This window comes from Vespa mandarinia, chromosome 20 (assembly GCF_050613455.1).
Source record: "Vespa mandarinia isolate Hongniang chromosome 20, ASM5061345v1, whole genome shotgun sequence".
In the NCBI taxonomy this organism is placed as follows: Eukaryota; Metazoa; Arthropoda; class Insecta; order Hymenoptera; family Vespidae; genus Vespa; species Vespa mandarinia.
The window spans coordinates 3,762,501-3,780,000 of NC_140829.1; the positions used below are offsets into that span (position 1 = coordinate 3,762,501).

The window sequence follows — 17,500 nt, forward strand, 5'->3', positions numbered from 1 at the left end:
TTTTTTTCTTTTTTTTTTTTTTTTCATATATATGTATTTAGGTGATAGCGCAGTTCAAACGGAAATGGGAAGGTACGATGCTGCTAAGGAAACGAGCGAATTCCTGCACGGCCACTACTGTCTCGGTATGAAAAGATTCAATGAAAAATTTTCATTCTTCTCTCGCATAGAGAGTCATTTAATTTTAAGATTTATGAAATAATTCTGCTTTCTTTTCTTCTTCATCTTCTTCTTCTTCTTCTTCTGCTGCTTTTTTATCTTCTTCTTATTCTTCTTTATTTTTTCTTTTGTTTTTTTATTTTCCTTTTCTTTATTCTAATTTTATTCGTTGCCTCTTCGTATCCTTCTATCGAATCGAAAGACTTCTGACAAATTTTCTAACACTTTAATGGAAAATTTTCTATAACCAGAGAATTTTATTTATATCGTTGAAAAAAATCAAAATACATTAGTACTGTTATTAATTATATGGAGTAGTAAAACATTCATATTATTTTTTTCATTTAGCCAATCAAATGAGAATGAATTTATTAAAACCAATAATGTCAAATCGGTATGTTCAATCAGACATTTACGGAATACGTTGCTCGTGAAATTGCTTGAATCAATTATAATGATCATGATACATAGTACATGTATATGTGTCCATGGAAACTATTCCCCCTGGATATTGACAGATTACGGTCACATACACAAATACGCACACACACACACACACACACATGCATATATATACACAACTTTGTATAATTGTTGCAACGTGTAAGCCAGAGAATGGGCGAGATTTTGAAAAAAATGTACGTGCAGGTAAAAGAAAAAAAAAAAGAAATAGAAAAAAGAAAAAAAAAATGGATCGTTCGACTTGATCCGATATCTAAAGAACCAATTGATATTGTGATTCGAGACTGACGACTGCAATTTATTGCAATCGGACAATTATATATATGTATATATATGTGTGTGTGTGTGTGTGTATGTATATATATAATACATATATATACGTATATATACACTGCTAAAAAGTATATTTTCTATTATCACACATCAATCGATCGATCACGCCTACATCAACTTCTGTCTCGTATGATATTTAATTAATTTATATTTCTTACTTTATCACTTTATTAATATTTTCATTTATGATATAATTGTCCTCGTTATTTCGAAATATTATTTTTAACGCAATAATTTTATTAAATATTACTTTCAACGATTACTATTCGAATTCGTTCTCGTCGACAATTTTGTAATCCAAATATTTTTCATCAATGTAAATTAATTGCAATTATCGATTTAAGAAAGGAAAAAAAAAGAAAAAAAGAAAATATTTAAAAATGTCTAATCCTTTTAGATTTACATATACGTACACACCTATATATTATACTTGATTTAAAAATCGAAAAGTATGAATAATATGTCAATAAGTTTTTCTTTTTTGTGATATAGTAGAAATAAATTTTTCAAAGAAAAATATATTATAGGTGATTTTAAAGAAATCTGTGATATATAGTGTTGAATATGAATCTAACACGAAGTATCGTATATTTCAAAATGTCAAAGTACATATACATATGTCAAAGTCCTTTAATATTTTATATATTTTATACGATATGATACTTCAATGAATCTAATATGTGTATACATATATATCTTTCTGATGAATGAAAATTTATCTTAAGTATTATATTTGTTTAAAAATATCAAAAAAAAAAAAAAAAAAAAGTAGAAAAAGAAATATTGTATATCAAAATTCGTCATATTTTAGAAATATTATTTTCAACGTATCAAACATATATTCGACTCTGGAAAATTTTTTTTTTTTTTAAATTATTGATATATTCGTACTTTCGTGGTTTAGATGATTCGAATATATACGAAATATTTTTCCTTCATTCGAACTTATGTAATGCAGGATGTCTCGTATCTCGTAGAATTTACAAGTTTCAAATAGAACCACGAATATTTTTAACTTTGTAAGACCGAAGCTTGACGGAAATCGAAAATGGGATGGTTGAGAATTTAACCAGATGAAAATTTCGACTGAGAAACTGAGAAACTGAGAAACTGAGATCCAACTGAGAAACAGGACTGAGAAACAATTTCAATGAGAATCAAACTTTAAGTTAGCTCATATATATATATATATATATATATATATATATATATATATGTATATATATATGTATATATATAGATATGTACACGAATTCGTTATAAAAAGAATTACTTCAAGGACTTAGATAAATACTAACTGGACAATATCTTTTTTCCTTTTCTTTTTGTTGTTGTTCTTTCTTCTTTTTCTTCTTCTTCTTTTTTATTGTTTTTTTTTTGTTTTGACGCAATCATTTCGTAAATGAATATTTTGAAAAAATAGAAAGGTGACGATCGAAGAGGCAAACGATTATAACAATTTATTTTTAACTTAATTTATTTGCATGCTTAGTGATAGATGCACGAAAGGTCACTGGCGCGAACCGGATTGCAAGGTTCGCATTAATCTATAAAAATTAACGAATTAATTAAACCTCGAGATGAAAGAATAAATTAGATTTTTTTTTATAGATCCAAAGACGCTGTGTCATTATTCCTCAATAAACAAAGTATATAATAAAAAATTGAAAATTCAATATAATAACGTAAAATAATATGTATTTAATTTATGTATATTTATGTGTACGTGTGCGCGTATATATATATTTTTCTTTGTTACACGATTGTCCATATATATATATATATATATATATATATATATATATATATATATATTAATAACGGGAAAATTTTTTTAATGGAAAAATAAAAAGACGACATATCATCCCTTATATACGATCTAGAATTCTTATGATCCTGGTCACCGTAGATAACAGATGGCCGTCTCGTCTCGATATCTCTCTTTCTTTATACCATATCCCGTATTCCCTTGGGAGAGACATATAAATTTACATTTTTATGCACTAAGAATGTCAGCGCATACGTTTGAAAAAGAAACACGGCAACCTTATCAAGTAAGTTTTTCACTGCAAACTGAAGTGTTGGCCTTCGTCGATTGTTTGATAAAAAAAAAAAAGGAAACTGCCAAAAAATAAAAAGTATTATATAGGAAAAAATTAATAATTATTCATTTGTCTATATTTATTTATTCGAATGAAATGAAATATTTCTTATGAAAATATAAAACATAATTGATATGAATATATTTGAACAAAAGAAAAAAAAAATATATACGATATGTGCGCGCATACATAGATACGTATATAATCGTTTCATTGAGTATAGTAATTTCAATTTTCTATTAAAATTTATCCCTCGTTAGATTTCATATTACTACGTGGTGTAGAAATGGTTCACGCGTGACATGAGTTTCGAATTAAACAGAAAGTTCGTATCGCTAGGAAGATACTTCGTATCTACGGAAATCGATAGAAATTCTATGCAAATATATGCAATTCCATGAGTTCTCGAAGTAATACGAAATAGAGATCTCGTTTCTTTGAACAGCCTATCTCTCAACTTACTTTTTATGAATCGAATTTACCTTTAGGCGTAAAAAAGTAGCTCTATTCAATTTGTTTTTTTTTGCCCCTTCTAATTCGAGAAGAGAAACGTGTAAAGCATTAAAGTCGAGAAGTTTCTTGTTCTTTTTCATTTATTTATCACTTGTTCTTTTTTTTTCTTTCCCGATACGGAGAAGAAAAATGAAACAAAATGAAACTAAGAAGAACACGAAAAAACTAATATTTCACAAAAAATTATATCCTTAATTATCCTTCCTTTTTTTTTCCTTTTTTTTTATATGAATCAATCAACAAGAACAAAATCAGCATGTGTCTATACCGATCAAGAGATAATATCAATCCTATTATCTCTCTGTAATGGAAAAGTGTAAGCAAAAAAAAAAAGGAAAAGAAAAAGAAAAAAGGAAAGAGTTAAAAACGTCAAAAGTAACTTCGTTATTACAAGTAGCCGGAGATACCACTGATCAAATAAAATAAAGTAAAATAAAGTAAGATAAAATAAAAGGAATTCTTTATTGATCGTAAAGAAAGAAAAGAAAAGAAAAGAAAAAAAAATTTGTTGAGAGAGATTCAAAAGGGAACGAAAAAGAAAAATGAATAAAAATAATAATAATAATAATAATAATAATAATAATAATAATAATAATAATAATAATAATAATAATATACGTATACGCACACACACATATATTTGTTTGTATATACATATATATTTGAGAAATGAAAATAAAGAAAAATAGAAAGAGATAGAAAAAGAGAGAGGAAAAGAGAGAAAGAAAGAAAGAGAGAGAGAGAGAGAGAGACAGAGAGAGAAAAAGAGAAAAACGAATCATCCGTGTCGTGCCAATGACAACGTGCCGAAGTCGAGTCCATTTTGGGACGTTGACTGTTTCAGTTTATCCGCTCGACCGCAGGTCCGATGGCGGGAGAGGAGAAGGTGTGACTATCAATCCGCGATGTCGGTTGAACCGGATAAATATGAAGAAGATGATCGTCAACGACAAAGCGTTATGCAATTGGTCGCTCATCGTGAAAGTAATATAGCCAACAACAACAGCCACGCTAATGTTTTATTAAAACGTACGGAAAATATCAACGAGTCCGACCAAACACAATGTTGATAATTATTAAAAAAATATTATAATCGACCGTAATCTTAAAGCGTTTACGTAAACGCTTACGTTAAAACGTAATAACGTTTATTTAAATCTATTTCGACTTCTTCTTATTTGCCAAATAACTAATGAATGAATGAATCAATGGATGAATGAATCAATCAATGAATCAATGAATGAATGGAATGAATGAATCAATGAATCAATCAATGAATGAAAGATAGAAAAAGAAAAAGAAAATGAAAGAAAATGAAAATGGAATTTATTTCTTTCAACGTCGTAATGTTAAATTAATTTACGATCGATTAATTTATATATCGATTTTAAAATTCAAATTTATATAAGATTTTTCAATAAATTTGTAAAATAATGACGACGACGACGATCTATATTATTTGTGTATATATTTAAATTAATGTTAATTTAAAATTATACGAATACTTTGTTCTTTGTATATCGTCGATTGGACGAATGAATAATTCTAATAAAGAAGACGTTTATGGCGTCTTCGTTCAAACGAAATATCTAACAATTTTTCTTATCGAAACATTTTTATTATAATTATTTGATATTCAAAATTTATTATACGCGTACGTTAAATTCCTCGTTCTATTCATATCATTTGTCAAATTAACGAAAGAAATCTTAGTTTATTTTATCAACTTGTTAATTCGATTTATGATCGACAATTATATCGATTAAATATTCATAGACAAAGTTATTGCGAATTATTTGTTAAATTAATGTCATTTGAATTATATATAGATACTACGTTCGGTATATTATCGATTAAGCTTAAAATTCTAATATACGAACGACGAGAATGCAATGTTCGATGAAATATATCAATTTGTTAATCGTTTTTATTATAATTATCCCAAAGTATTTGTGGTAAGTAAGAAATATATATATATATATATATATATATATATATATATATATATATATATATGTTTCTTACGAAATAATTATAAATTTGATATTTCATGTTACTCGCTGATTCGTCGATTTAGCCCATTAATAAATATATACACCAAGACTCTTGTCAATAATTATGTTCTCTTATATTATAGTTTCACGAAATGCAATGTATCTGTTAATGTTTAAAACGAGGATAAATAATTACATTCTATTGCATACTTTTTATGTTCTTTAACCGAATCAGGATAATAATAATAATAATAATAATAATAATAATAATAATAGAAATAATAATAATAATAGTAATAATAATAATAATAGTAATAATAATAATAATAACAATATTAATAACAATAAAACATGTGGAACAATCATTTCTTTTTATGTAAATTACATGAGCGGCCTCGTGAAACTTTGAAAACCCCTTTTGTCTGCTAAAAGTAATACGAAATATTGCAAAGTTTAACATACAATTATGTACCTGATTAAAATATAATTACATCGATATCAATGTCATTATTTTTTATATCGTTCATTTTTAAATATTCGATCAGCGCGTAGTCGTCTAACTTATTATTTACATCTAATCGCAATAGCAATTGCAATCATTTTTAAAAAGCATATCAATCGATCGATTTGCCATTGCAAACGTTAGTACTTACGTAGAATATTGCTCTGTTTTTTTTTCTTTTTTTTTTTTTTTTTTTATTATTATTATTATTATTATCATAGAAAAAAAAAAATAAATATACATGTACATATACATATATATATTTAGTTGATACATTCTATCGACGCATTACCAAAAATAAATAGAATCGTTTTGATTTGTCATATAACATACAATTTTGTTGTTTGCATACACCTTTAATGTTCGCAGCAATTTTAATTTTTTGTAATTGATTCTATAGTTTCAATAAAAAATATTAATTACGTAAGTACGTATATATTGTATACACAAATGTATCTGCGAATAATTATCGAAAGAGTGTAGAAATTTCGCGAGAAGAAATTACAATTATATTTCATTCTGATCCTTCTAATATTAACACGTTTATGTACGATGTATATACATGGATAGATAGACAAATAGATAGACAAATAGATAGATAAATAGATAGATAGATAGATAAATAAATAGATACACCACGTAGAACATATGGATATCTAAAAGATAATTTTATCTGTATTTACGAAAATTCTATATTATTCAACGAAAATATATGGATCACGATTGTACGTTAATTATAGTAATAGTAACATTTGTAATATATATTTCAACGGAAGAGAATGTAATAGTAATAATAGTTAATGATAATTATAATAAATGATATCTATATCATCACAAATATATTCTATAATTGTTAACTATTATTGAAATCAAATGGGCAGTGATGAAAATATCTGTGTGATTAATATAATTCTAATTATATAGATACATAAACGGTTATATATAAAAATTAAAGCTTTTTTTTTTCCCCTGTAATGAAGAAAATAATGAAGATAATCGAATTCTTCATTGCTAGTAAAAATTTCATAGCAATTCGTTCGTATAAAATGTATCACAATGATGCGTGTGCGAGTAAATAAAAAAAAAAAAAAAAGAAAATTAAAAGAAAAAAATATATATGTATAAATATATATATACATATAAATGCTAAAATTACCTATATTTAATACTAGGACGAAACTTACGTTCGATTTTGCGTAATAGTGCAAAAGGCACCAAACGAAGAGTGTATAAAAAATTTCATATATTTTATTCATTCTTATAATGAGAAATTTTAACAATTATTTCAACAATATACTCTGAAATTATTGCATTTTTTTTATTTTTTTTATTTTTGTAATTACGATATATTTTTTGTATCGATCAAATTTTTTATAAAAAGTCTTAACTCTAAATATGGATATATACATAATTGAAGAATAAAATATCACATATCGATGCAAGATACATCTTATAATGCATAAATATCTTTTATCGATAGTTAAGAATAATTTAAACAAAATTTTAATATCACCTCCTAAATGGTGCAATATTATTTCTATGTGATTCCGTTCACACATAACATATACCTGAGAGTAAAACAATCTATTAATAAATGAAAAACATATTGTATAATAATTGTGATAACCTCTAATAAACTAATTTGGCATAAACATTTCAGACGTATATGTGAATTCTTCCATCGAAGGTTAATTGGAAAATTCAACGAACAAAAAAAAGAAATATATATATATATATATATATATATATATATATATATATATATATATATATATATTGTCAATATCTTCAAATATAGTTATTTAGTAAAATATAAAGAAAATTGAAAATGTCTTATATGATTAAATAAATGATACAATTATTCTATAAGATCTATCTCATGGCCAAATTACATTTGCCACTTTAGGAAAAGTAAGAGCGATAATAATCGATGATAAGAGATTAACACTATGATTATCTAATATCTGTCTACCACTGATATGTTTCACTCCTTTCCCTGGATGTTGAACTATCAATCCCTCTTTATCTATACCTGAAAGATTATTTCCAATTTTACTCAAGTGATATATTCATTTATAAATATATATTAGATATTCTAAATATATCATAAAAATCTATATTTATATATAATACCTGAATATTGTAATGTTGCCCCTAATATAGAATCTAAAAGACTACCACACAGTCCTGCTATTCCACCTATGATAATAATAGGCCATTGCGGTGCTGCTAACTCTAATGTTGCTGTATCTACAGCGTACAATGTAGTGAAGAAAAAGCCCAAACCTATACTTATTCCGCCAAGAGCAGAAAACAATAGACCTATCCATGATACCCCGCCGTTCGTTCCTTAAAATATACCCGGTGTATATATATGTATATATATATATATATATATATATATATATTAGGATATATATATATATATCGATAATATATATATCGATTAATATATATATATCGATATATATATATCGATATAATATATATATATAGATAATATATATATATATATTAGGATATATATATATATATATATATATCCTAATTCTCATATTATCAAATAATATAATATACTTACCACGTGGTACTCGTTTTCTTGTTGTGATAAGAAATGGATCACCACTACCCAATACTGTACCAAATTCAGAAGCCCATGTATCACCATTGCAACAAGCAAAAGCCGCTGTAATATTAACAATCATTGATATGAATGATTTTAAATTAAAAATACAAATTTATAATTATTTTAATATAATAAATAATATACAATAATATATCAATTTACCTAATATTCCTATTGATAACCATGAACTTCTGTAATTCTTATCAAAATCAATAGGATGTTCTCCACATCCAACATCCAAAAGATATAACAAAGCTAATTGAGTAGGCATTCCACCATTGCACAATACTTGAATCCATGTTCTCTGTCCACCTTCCTTATATCCTTTCTCTTGTACCTTTTTCAAGTTACAACGAAATTTGGTTGCTTTTGATCCAGTAATGAAAAATATTATTAAACATATTAAATGACTAAAACTAGTGAGTGTCAATATGAAACCCACGAACAGTCCTGTAACAAAATATTTAATAAGTAATTAATTACATAAAGGGGAAATAAATTTTCTATAAAATTCCATAACATTAATAAAGTGTAATAAAACAGAATCAAATCCCACATGTCATAATCATTTGATATGTTTTATATTTTTCTTATATTGTACAATTATATTGTGAAATATTTTACCAAATATAGCTCCAGATATATCTAAGCTTTTCTTCTTTAGGCCCCAAAAAACAAATGTTATTGGAATTATTATAGCTGCCAACCATCTCCATGGTGATATCATTTGTAATGATTCTATAATAAAATATTTATGTGGAAGGGAAATATATTTGTCTTTTATCTATTATAAAGAAAAATTCAAATTTACAATACCCTCGTTATAACCTTTAGATTCCGACGAGAAGGTTGAATAAAGGACGTTTATCGACCAAAACAACATTGATATAGGAATAGCACAGGCACTTACTAAAATCGGCAATAAAATATTGGATTGACTGTCGTTCTTTTTACGCGAAACCATTCTGAGCTGATACATACATCGAGTCCAAGATAAATATATATACATATACGGTATACATATGCATATATATGTACATATATATATATATATATATATACACACACACACACACACGTGTTTAGTCTTTTACAATTATTTTATTAAATTCAACGACATAATATTCGTTAGTTTCATACATATGTATCTTTTAAAATGGAACTTTGTTTTGCTGAAAAAGAATATATTATTACACACCTTATTAAAATCAAATATATATTATAGAGATTATACAAGCGAATTAAAGTTAAATTTAAGGAGAAAAAAAAAAAAGGAAAAGATAGCTTAGCAATCGAACGAATGAAACTTTCTGGAAAAATTTTTTATTCCTCGTAACTCTTTGCTAATATTAATTGATTATAGATTCGAAGCTTTTATACAGTGTAATTATGTAATTAAGTTCTCACCTTACTACCATGAGATCTATTGCCATATTGATGGCAAAGAGGAATTTACAGGTAAGAGACTGACAATGGGTTAACAGTAGTAATAAATAATTGTTAAAATTAGGTTAGAAATCTTACGAGGTATCTCGTACGACGTAACTAATGTCACGTGACACATGAGTAACCTATGAAAACGACAGTATTTAGATTGATGGTGGGAGAGAGTCGAGGAGTAGGGAAGACATTAACGTGACGTAGTTTATTTTCTCGTAAGGGAATGAGTCAGTCGTACAGAAGTGATCGTCGGAGTAGTTTAGTCTTTATTTTCTCCACGTTTTTCGTTTCGAAATAAAAATCTAGTTCTTCGAAATAATTGTGTGTGATTTCAATGACAGGTAATAGATCTTAAGAAAAATCCTTTTCTCGATTTATCTTATCGTTTATATGTTCCTTGTGCCAATCTCAATGTGTATCAAATGTGATATCAAGTCAACACAGGTTATGTGCAACGAGCTATGGTATTTGTATTTACATACAATAATATCCGCTCAGAACGTGAACAAAAAAAAAAAAGGAAGGAAGCGGTTACAAAACGACTTTTTTTAAAACTTTATAAAACATTTTTCATATGTATACATAGATTGATTTTAAATTTTAGTATTATTTGAAAAAATATCAGTTTCTTTGTCCTTTGTTTGTACGTCTTGTTTTGTTACTGGTTTTTTTTTTCCTTTTAAAGGTAATAACATTTTTTTTCAATAATCCCGTTTAAGAGAAAAAAAGATATAATTTTTAAGGTTAATTTTCATATCACAAGAGATCTTTTTCTTCTGTTGACATTAGATATCTTCATGTTGTATTTCTTTATCCTTCGAAGAAGTTCTTGATAATATAATATTATCGATAGAGAATTATTAATCGAAAATATTTATAATGTAAATCTTTATAAATGCGTTGGTCTTTTGAATACTTTTAAATACTCCTTTCAATGTATAAATAATAATTCATATAAATCTTTGGACAATAAAATGAAAAGTATAGAAATATAATTTTGCAAGAATTATTTGTTACAATCCTTTTATATCTATGCGGATATAAATCTACAAGAAATGAATAAATTTAATTCGATTAAAATGAGCCAGCTTTAATGAAAATGCTAAAGATATTACATTGAATTATATATACAAAATGATCATCATTTATTTGATAATAATAAATGAAGATATATATATATATATATATATATATATATATATATATATATATATATGTGTATGTGATTAATTGGATGCTGCATTTAATTATATGTACATTTAATTAAAATTTATAATAATTTCTCGATTTTCAGAATCTACTAATAATGGGAAGAAATACAATCTTCATAGACTTTACGCAATCCATAAAAAAAAAGAAAAAAAAATAAAGAAAATGCAGGATTTTTAATCTGCATCACTGATGGGTTATCAAAATATTATATCAATTTTTGCAACGCTCAATGATGTAAGGAGTGTATAATGCAATACAAACAATTGAGCAATTGTATTCTAAATATGTTATTAGAAAAATATTTTCATTATATTTTTAAGTATTAACAAGATTCAATATTTAACATATAACATATAAGTTCAGAAAATTGTTTTCAGCTGAGCGCAGTACAAAAGTTATATATAAGTGATTTGTATAATTTTTTTTTCTTTTTTTTTTTTTAACTTTTTCTTAAATTTTCTTTTTCCTTCTTTCTTTTTTTTTTTTTCATTTTTATTTTTATACAGATTTTTATCGTGCAGCAGTCCATTTGTTTAATATGTCATAGAACGCAAAACACCAATAATATGTGAAAAATTATTATAACTAAATCAATTTGGAAAATATCGTATCGTTATAACAATTAAAAATTTTAATTGATAAAAATTTTTATTTCTTAATTATGTGTCTTTAGTATTTTCATAATAGCTACTTAGACAACTTAATTAATGAATAATCCGCAGAGATTGTAACGAGACATTAAAGGAAAAAAAAAAATTATACAATCACAAAATGTATCAATTGAATTGACAAAATTATTATTATTATTTACTTTTTTGTATATTGCAATGAAAATTATGCAATTTTTGACAGCGGTCCTCGCTTATAAGGATAGCACTTATTTTTACTCTATATATAATGATGTAAAAAAAAAAAAAAAACAAAAAAAAAAAAACAAAAAAACAAAAAGAAAAAAAAGAAGAAGAAAAAGGAAGAACAATGAAATCATTATGTTCCAACAAATTAATGATTTCTTGTACAAACTTTTTATCTAAATATATATATATATATAAAAGTCATAATCGATAAATTCTTTGAAATGCCACAAAACGTCACTTATTTTGGAAAATATAAAATGAATAAATTAAACTATTCTGATTTTGTCATTCCATTGACATACAGACTTAGCTGGCATCTATCCGTCATTATTATTATATAATAGATACATTATAAATATTTTATATATGAAGGTATAATGTTACACTATATACAAACAAGATGATATTAGAATCAGCTTATAGAAAAAGCAAACGTGAACAATCTTAAGTATGTTTTCATATAGCAGTCTTTAAATTGTATAATCTAAAGATATAATGACATGAAAATGAAGTTGTTCTGTTATAAATGTTCTCAGTGCTGTATAAAGAATTGCAATATGTATATCTTATATATAATACAGATTTTAACAAAGTTTTACTAGTAAAACTGATTATTATATAATAAATTTTTAATTCGACTATTGAGCACATAATTATCTCGGTTCTTACGAAATAAGATAATATTTCATAATCATGATAGACATAAAGATATTCTTACATTTATATATTTATTTATATTAAATTGTAATCGATTTCTAAAATTTGCAAGAAATCTTTGTAAAAGTTTTACCATCATTATGAAACGTGCCTTGAAAATTTGCAATTTTCAACCATAAAACTTCTATATTTCATTAATGTAATTGAATATGAAAAATTACTTTTATATGCATCTGTATGATAAAGATGTATTATAATTTGAATGCGAGTATTTTTGTGATCATAAGTTATAGTTTTCTTTTTTTTTTCTTTTTTTTTTTCTTTTTTGCTTTTTTCTTTTTTTTTTTGTCGTAACGAAATGCTGTAGGATTCATCGATTATGAAATGTTATAATAGAGTATTACAAGTGCTGATTCATTATCATCGTTGCTGAGCATGAAAGAAAATCATGTCAGATAAACAAGAATGCATATCCATTATTTTAAGTATGTACGAGAAAAAAAAAATATTACATTTATAGATGTTTAAACTTAAAATAATGTTTCTCTCGTAAGTTTTACTTATAAATGAATTCACTCACACAAATAATCAAACACAATCATACGATCACATATGTCCATACACTCTTATTAGCACGTGTATGCTTTCCTTAATTAATTTATGCTTCTACGAAGCAACAACTGTATCTTCGTCCGATACTAGGCACTCTAAAGATACAGATTCTGCGTATCCACGTGCTATTAATTCATCAGCAAGAGATATCACCTGTAATATAAATATAATATATAAAATAAATAGTAGAGGACAAATAAAAATTACAATTAAATTCGAATCAATTAAAAAATTTATAGATATGATATAAAAATAGTATTTTACCCCGTGTTTTGGAATATTAAGGAAAAAATTAATATACACATTTGTATTAATATAGGCTACAATTTGGGCCTGTCCAATGATTCCTGAACACATCCGCCCAACAATATTGTATGCCTCTTGTTCCCAATCACCTTTAAAAAATTTTTCAATATTTAAGATAAATTAAAATAAGATAAATATACGCATAACATTATAAACTTACCATTTTTTGGTTGTAAATTAGCGAGAAATACTTCAATCGCTTGAAAAGGTAGACTAAGAAAATCTGACCTTATTTTTCTCATGTTAGCATTGCGGAAAGTCCAATAACCACCATGGTCAACGAGTCGTACTAAAGTCATTTCTCCACGTGGATCTGGATCTTCAACATATACTCTAACCCATCTGTCATACCAATTAGCAACAAGGATCATTCCTTCTGTTGACAGTAATATATATATATATATATATATATATAAATTTTATAAACAATTTTTATACTATTTTAATATTAGATCTATATCAATCGATACAAATGATATTAATCTTGTAATAAATAAATTATCAACGTACTTGTAAGTTCGTCTGTAACCATAGGCGATTCCGTAGAATTGTATAGTTGGGTCATATTTGCATCTAAAAGTCGTAACGAAGGGTATGTCGGGTGTGTAGGAATATGTAGAAATAATCTGTTTGGTTTTGATATATGACACACCAAAACATCGTTATTAACCCCTTCGACTAAAGACAATTGCGTTAATTCAGGAAGTACAGGTATTTCTTCTGGTATTACCACGGGCAAAATTTGTTCGAGTGTTACAGAGGGATATTTTTTCTCTGGAAATCTTTGCCTTATAATATCCAAAGCAATTGTAATGTTTTCTATTGAACCTTGGATAACACAGATTTTTTGATCTCTTAATGTATGATGACGTTTTACCATTATATGAACGCCAGCTTTTGCACATATGTTTTGTAAGAAACTACCATGACGGCCAATAAGCCTACCAACTAAATTCTGACATATACAAAATTCATAGACAGAATATAACGAAACATCTTTTATTTGTCCTTTGATGCTTCCACCTGTAAAGTAAATATAAATATTAGATATAACATTAAAACAAAATGATAATAATAATAATAATAATATGTAATATTTAACTTGACCTTTTCCACTATCCGTACTTCCTTCACTTCTAGCTTCATCCGTAACGCTTCCCTCTAAAACTCCAGAAACCGGACTATAATTTGCAGAATCTCTTTCGGATAATGCTTGTGTTTGATTTTTATTTTCTTCCTCTGCCGGATAATTTTGAAGTTGTTCCTTTGATTCGCCGAAAATAGACGGATGATTTATCTCCTCTTGTTTATCTATAGAAGATGATGTTATTTCATGGACATTACTTGATTCTTTTTCTTCAGGAATATCTTTGAATATTTTCTCTATCTTTTTGTCATTAGAGGTATCATTGGAATATGCAGTTGCACCCATACTTCTCGCTATCACATCGAAATTACTAATGTTAGGATTACTTCCCAATTGTATTTCCATATTTGAAATTGTTTCAACGTCCTTATACCAATCCTGATTATCCTCTAAAGATTTTGCTGATGGCACAGAAATAGGTGACGTGGCTGATCTCCTAATTGAAATATTTACTTTTGCGCTAATATCTTCAGTATTATCAATGGGTTCATCTATGCTTTTAACGAATAAACTTGAGAAAGAATCATTGGCATGTATACCAGAATCAGAGAGATTTAAGTCTTCATTTGAAGGAATACTATATAACTTAGTATTTACATCATTGTTAGTCTCTTTCACGTTTAACGTGCTAATTCCACCAGGATCAGCTCGGTCTACGCGTCTTCGTTTGTACCAGAGAAGGCCAATGAGCAAAGCAAAAGCAGGAAAGCTCCACTTTACAATTTGAATATGCGTGGATGACATATTTTAAATCCACGGTAACTATTATTGATAACAGCTCCGTTAATCTGGAATAAAAAAAAGCAAAAAAAAGAAAATAATAAACAAACATTCTTATTATATGTATCTAAAATTAATATTAAGAATTTGAAATAGAAAATTTGATTCGTCATATTATTTAATTGATTTAAGATGATATAAATGAAAAAAAGAAGCAGAATATATCGTCGTAGAAAATAATTTCGATAGCTTCAAGATTTTCCTAAACATGTACACTTTTTGTATATTCGCGCTATTTTATTATTAGCACGATGATAAATTTTTTTATCAAACGAACGTCTTATAAGCATTATTGCTAGTTTTTTAACAATTGCTTATTTGTATCCGCGATATTAAGCGGAATTGCACATTTTTTTACTACTACAATAAAATGACGAGTATGATATTGCTATCTGGTGAAAAATAAAAGCGAATAATTCATATTTCGAAACTTTTCTTTCTCTAAATTTTTGCGCGAATAAAAAAGAAAAAAAAAAGAAAAAGAAAAGAAGAAAAAAAAGGAATATGATCGAAAAGAAAATTGAATCGTCGTGTGTTATTGCGTGAAGACACTGAAATTAAATATATATATATATATATATATATATATATATATATATATATATATATATATATATCAATATTATTTAGTGTGAAAAATTAAAGATTAAAAATAATTCACAGAGATAAACGACTTTTAAATATTTCTCATTTTTAATAGAAGCATATATATATATATATATATATATATATATATATATATATATATATATATATCGACGTAGTTCAATAATTAAACAAAATAAAAAACTAATAGAAAAGAAATAAGTAAAATAAAATAAAATAAGATAAAATTCTTTTTACGCACTTTTTTTTTTCCATTAACGACTCTTCTCGATGTTCAACAATGTATACACGCGAATGATAATAATAATAATAATAATAATAATAATAATAATAATAATGCCGTTACGTTCGCAGATAATATTCAAAACGTACAAAATGAAAATTGACAATGAAATTGGAAATAAAATTGATCGTTATCCATATATTGAAAAAAAAAAAATAAATAAAAATAAATAAATAAAAAAGAAGAAAAAGACAATGCGTATTTTTCGTATGTATATCGAAACAAAAGTGAAAGGTTGAAATATCCAGTTGCTCGTTACGGTTATTGATTCTTTATCGTTTTTAAAGCAAACAAAATAATGAAAAAAAATATAACAATGATGTTTTTCTCTGTCTCACATTTTAATATTAACGCCGAAGAATAATCAACGAAAACAATATATTTATGTATGTATGTATGAATATCGTTATCCAATCAATTTTGTTAATTATCGATCGAATAGAAACGATATTTATAGAAATCGATCCGCAATAAGTTTCATAATAGAATACTTATTAAAATTTCATATCACAATTAAACGAGCAGACTTTATCTTCTTAAAAAAAAAAAAAAAAAAAAAAAAAAACCTTTTATCGCGAGATATAAATAGTTTTTATATCAATGTGAAAGATTAATAATGATCGAGCGAGATAACGATTGGGGTAAATAAATAAATGAATAGAAAAGAAAATCGATACGATACAATCGATCTTGCATGTTTGAGATTTCTCGTTCTATCGACAAATCTTAATCTAATTTCATTATCTTTGTAAGTTCTCTTGAGGAATTATCAGAATTACGGGAGAGGTGGATGGTGAGAGAGAAAGGGAGATGGAGGTAGGGGGAGAGGAGAGACGCGTTTGTTGAAATAATTAATGGTAAATACTATTTTTATTTTTTATTACTTACCGATTGACCCATAATTTTTAC

At 26.0% G+C, this 17,500-nt stretch overlaps 3 protein-coding genes across 11 annotated transcripts in view; 1 reads left to right on the forward strand and 2 right to left on the reverse strand.

Moving 5' to 3' along the window:
- Dh31-R (Diuretic hormone 31 Receptor) overlaps positions 1-5,502 on the forward strand; it is a 133,503-nt gene extending 128,001 nt beyond the window's left edge. The window contains exons 12-14 of one of the 4 annotated variants that reach the window (XM_085663149.1): positions 42-125; positions 2,447-2,489; positions 2,566-2,651. In XM_085663149.1, the coding sequence (XP_085519275.1) occupies positions 42-125; positions 2,447-2,449 (87 nt within the window). In that variant the 3' untranslated portion in view covers positions 2,450-2,489; positions 2,566-2,651. Of the gene's footprint in view, positions 1-41; positions 126-2,446; positions 2,490-2,565; positions 2,669-4,413 lie in introns of those variants that run through there. The other 3 variants (XM_085663146.1, XM_085663147.1, XM_085663148.1) reach the window with 3 other exon arrangements.
- Positions 5,503-7,854: 2,352 nt separating this feature from the next.
- LOC118448232 (transmembrane protein 19) lies at positions 7,855-10,257 on the reverse strand. 5 transcript variants are annotated; one of them, XM_085663150.1, is made up of 7 exons: positions 10,099-10,257; positions 9,520-9,863; positions 9,316-9,429; positions 8,854-9,141; positions 8,647-8,751; positions 8,199-8,414; positions 7,855-8,097 (listed from the first exon to the last, which is right to left on the reverse strand). In XM_085663150.1, exons 2-7 carry the CDS (start codon positions 9,698-9,700, stop codon positions 7,943-7,945), a joined length of 1,059 nt encoding a protein of 352 aa, XP_085519276.1. In that variant the 5' UTR covers positions 9,701-9,863; positions 10,099-10,257; the 3' UTR covers positions 7,855-7,942. The 5 variants fall into 5 exon arrangements, with proteins under 5 accessions (XP_085519276.1, XP_085519277.1, XP_035737153.2 ...); XM_085663151.1 differs by having other exon boundaries at positions 7,856-8,097; positions 9,520-9,600; positions 10,099-10,251; XM_035881260.2 differs by having other exon boundaries at positions 7,857-8,097; positions 9,508-9,863.
- A 2,084-nt stretch (positions 10,258-12,341) lies between these two features.
- Positions 12,342-17,500, reverse strand: part of spoon (A-kinase anchor protein spoonbill) — a 14,387-nt gene continuing 9,228 nt past the window's right edge. Inside the window, exons 1-6 of one of the 2 annotated variants that reach the window (XM_035881238.2) lie at positions 17,480-17,500; positions 14,883-15,710; positions 14,286-14,798; positions 13,936-14,151; positions 13,734-13,864; positions 12,342-13,622 (exon numbers count right to left, since the gene is read on the reverse strand). The exon at positions 17,480-17,500 is cut by the window's right edge and continues 519 nt beyond it. In XM_035881238.2, coding sequence (XP_035737131.2) covers positions 13,524-13,622; positions 13,734-13,864; positions 13,936-14,151; positions 14,286-14,798; positions 14,883-15,666 — 1,743 coding nt within the window. In that variant the 5' untranslated portion in view covers positions 15,667-15,710; positions 17,480-17,500 and the 3' untranslated portion in view covers positions 12,342-13,523. The remainder of the gene's footprint in view (positions 13,623-13,733; positions 13,865-13,935; positions 14,152-14,285; positions 14,799-14,882; positions 15,711-17,479) is intronic. The other variant, XM_035881237.2, reaches the window with a different exon arrangement.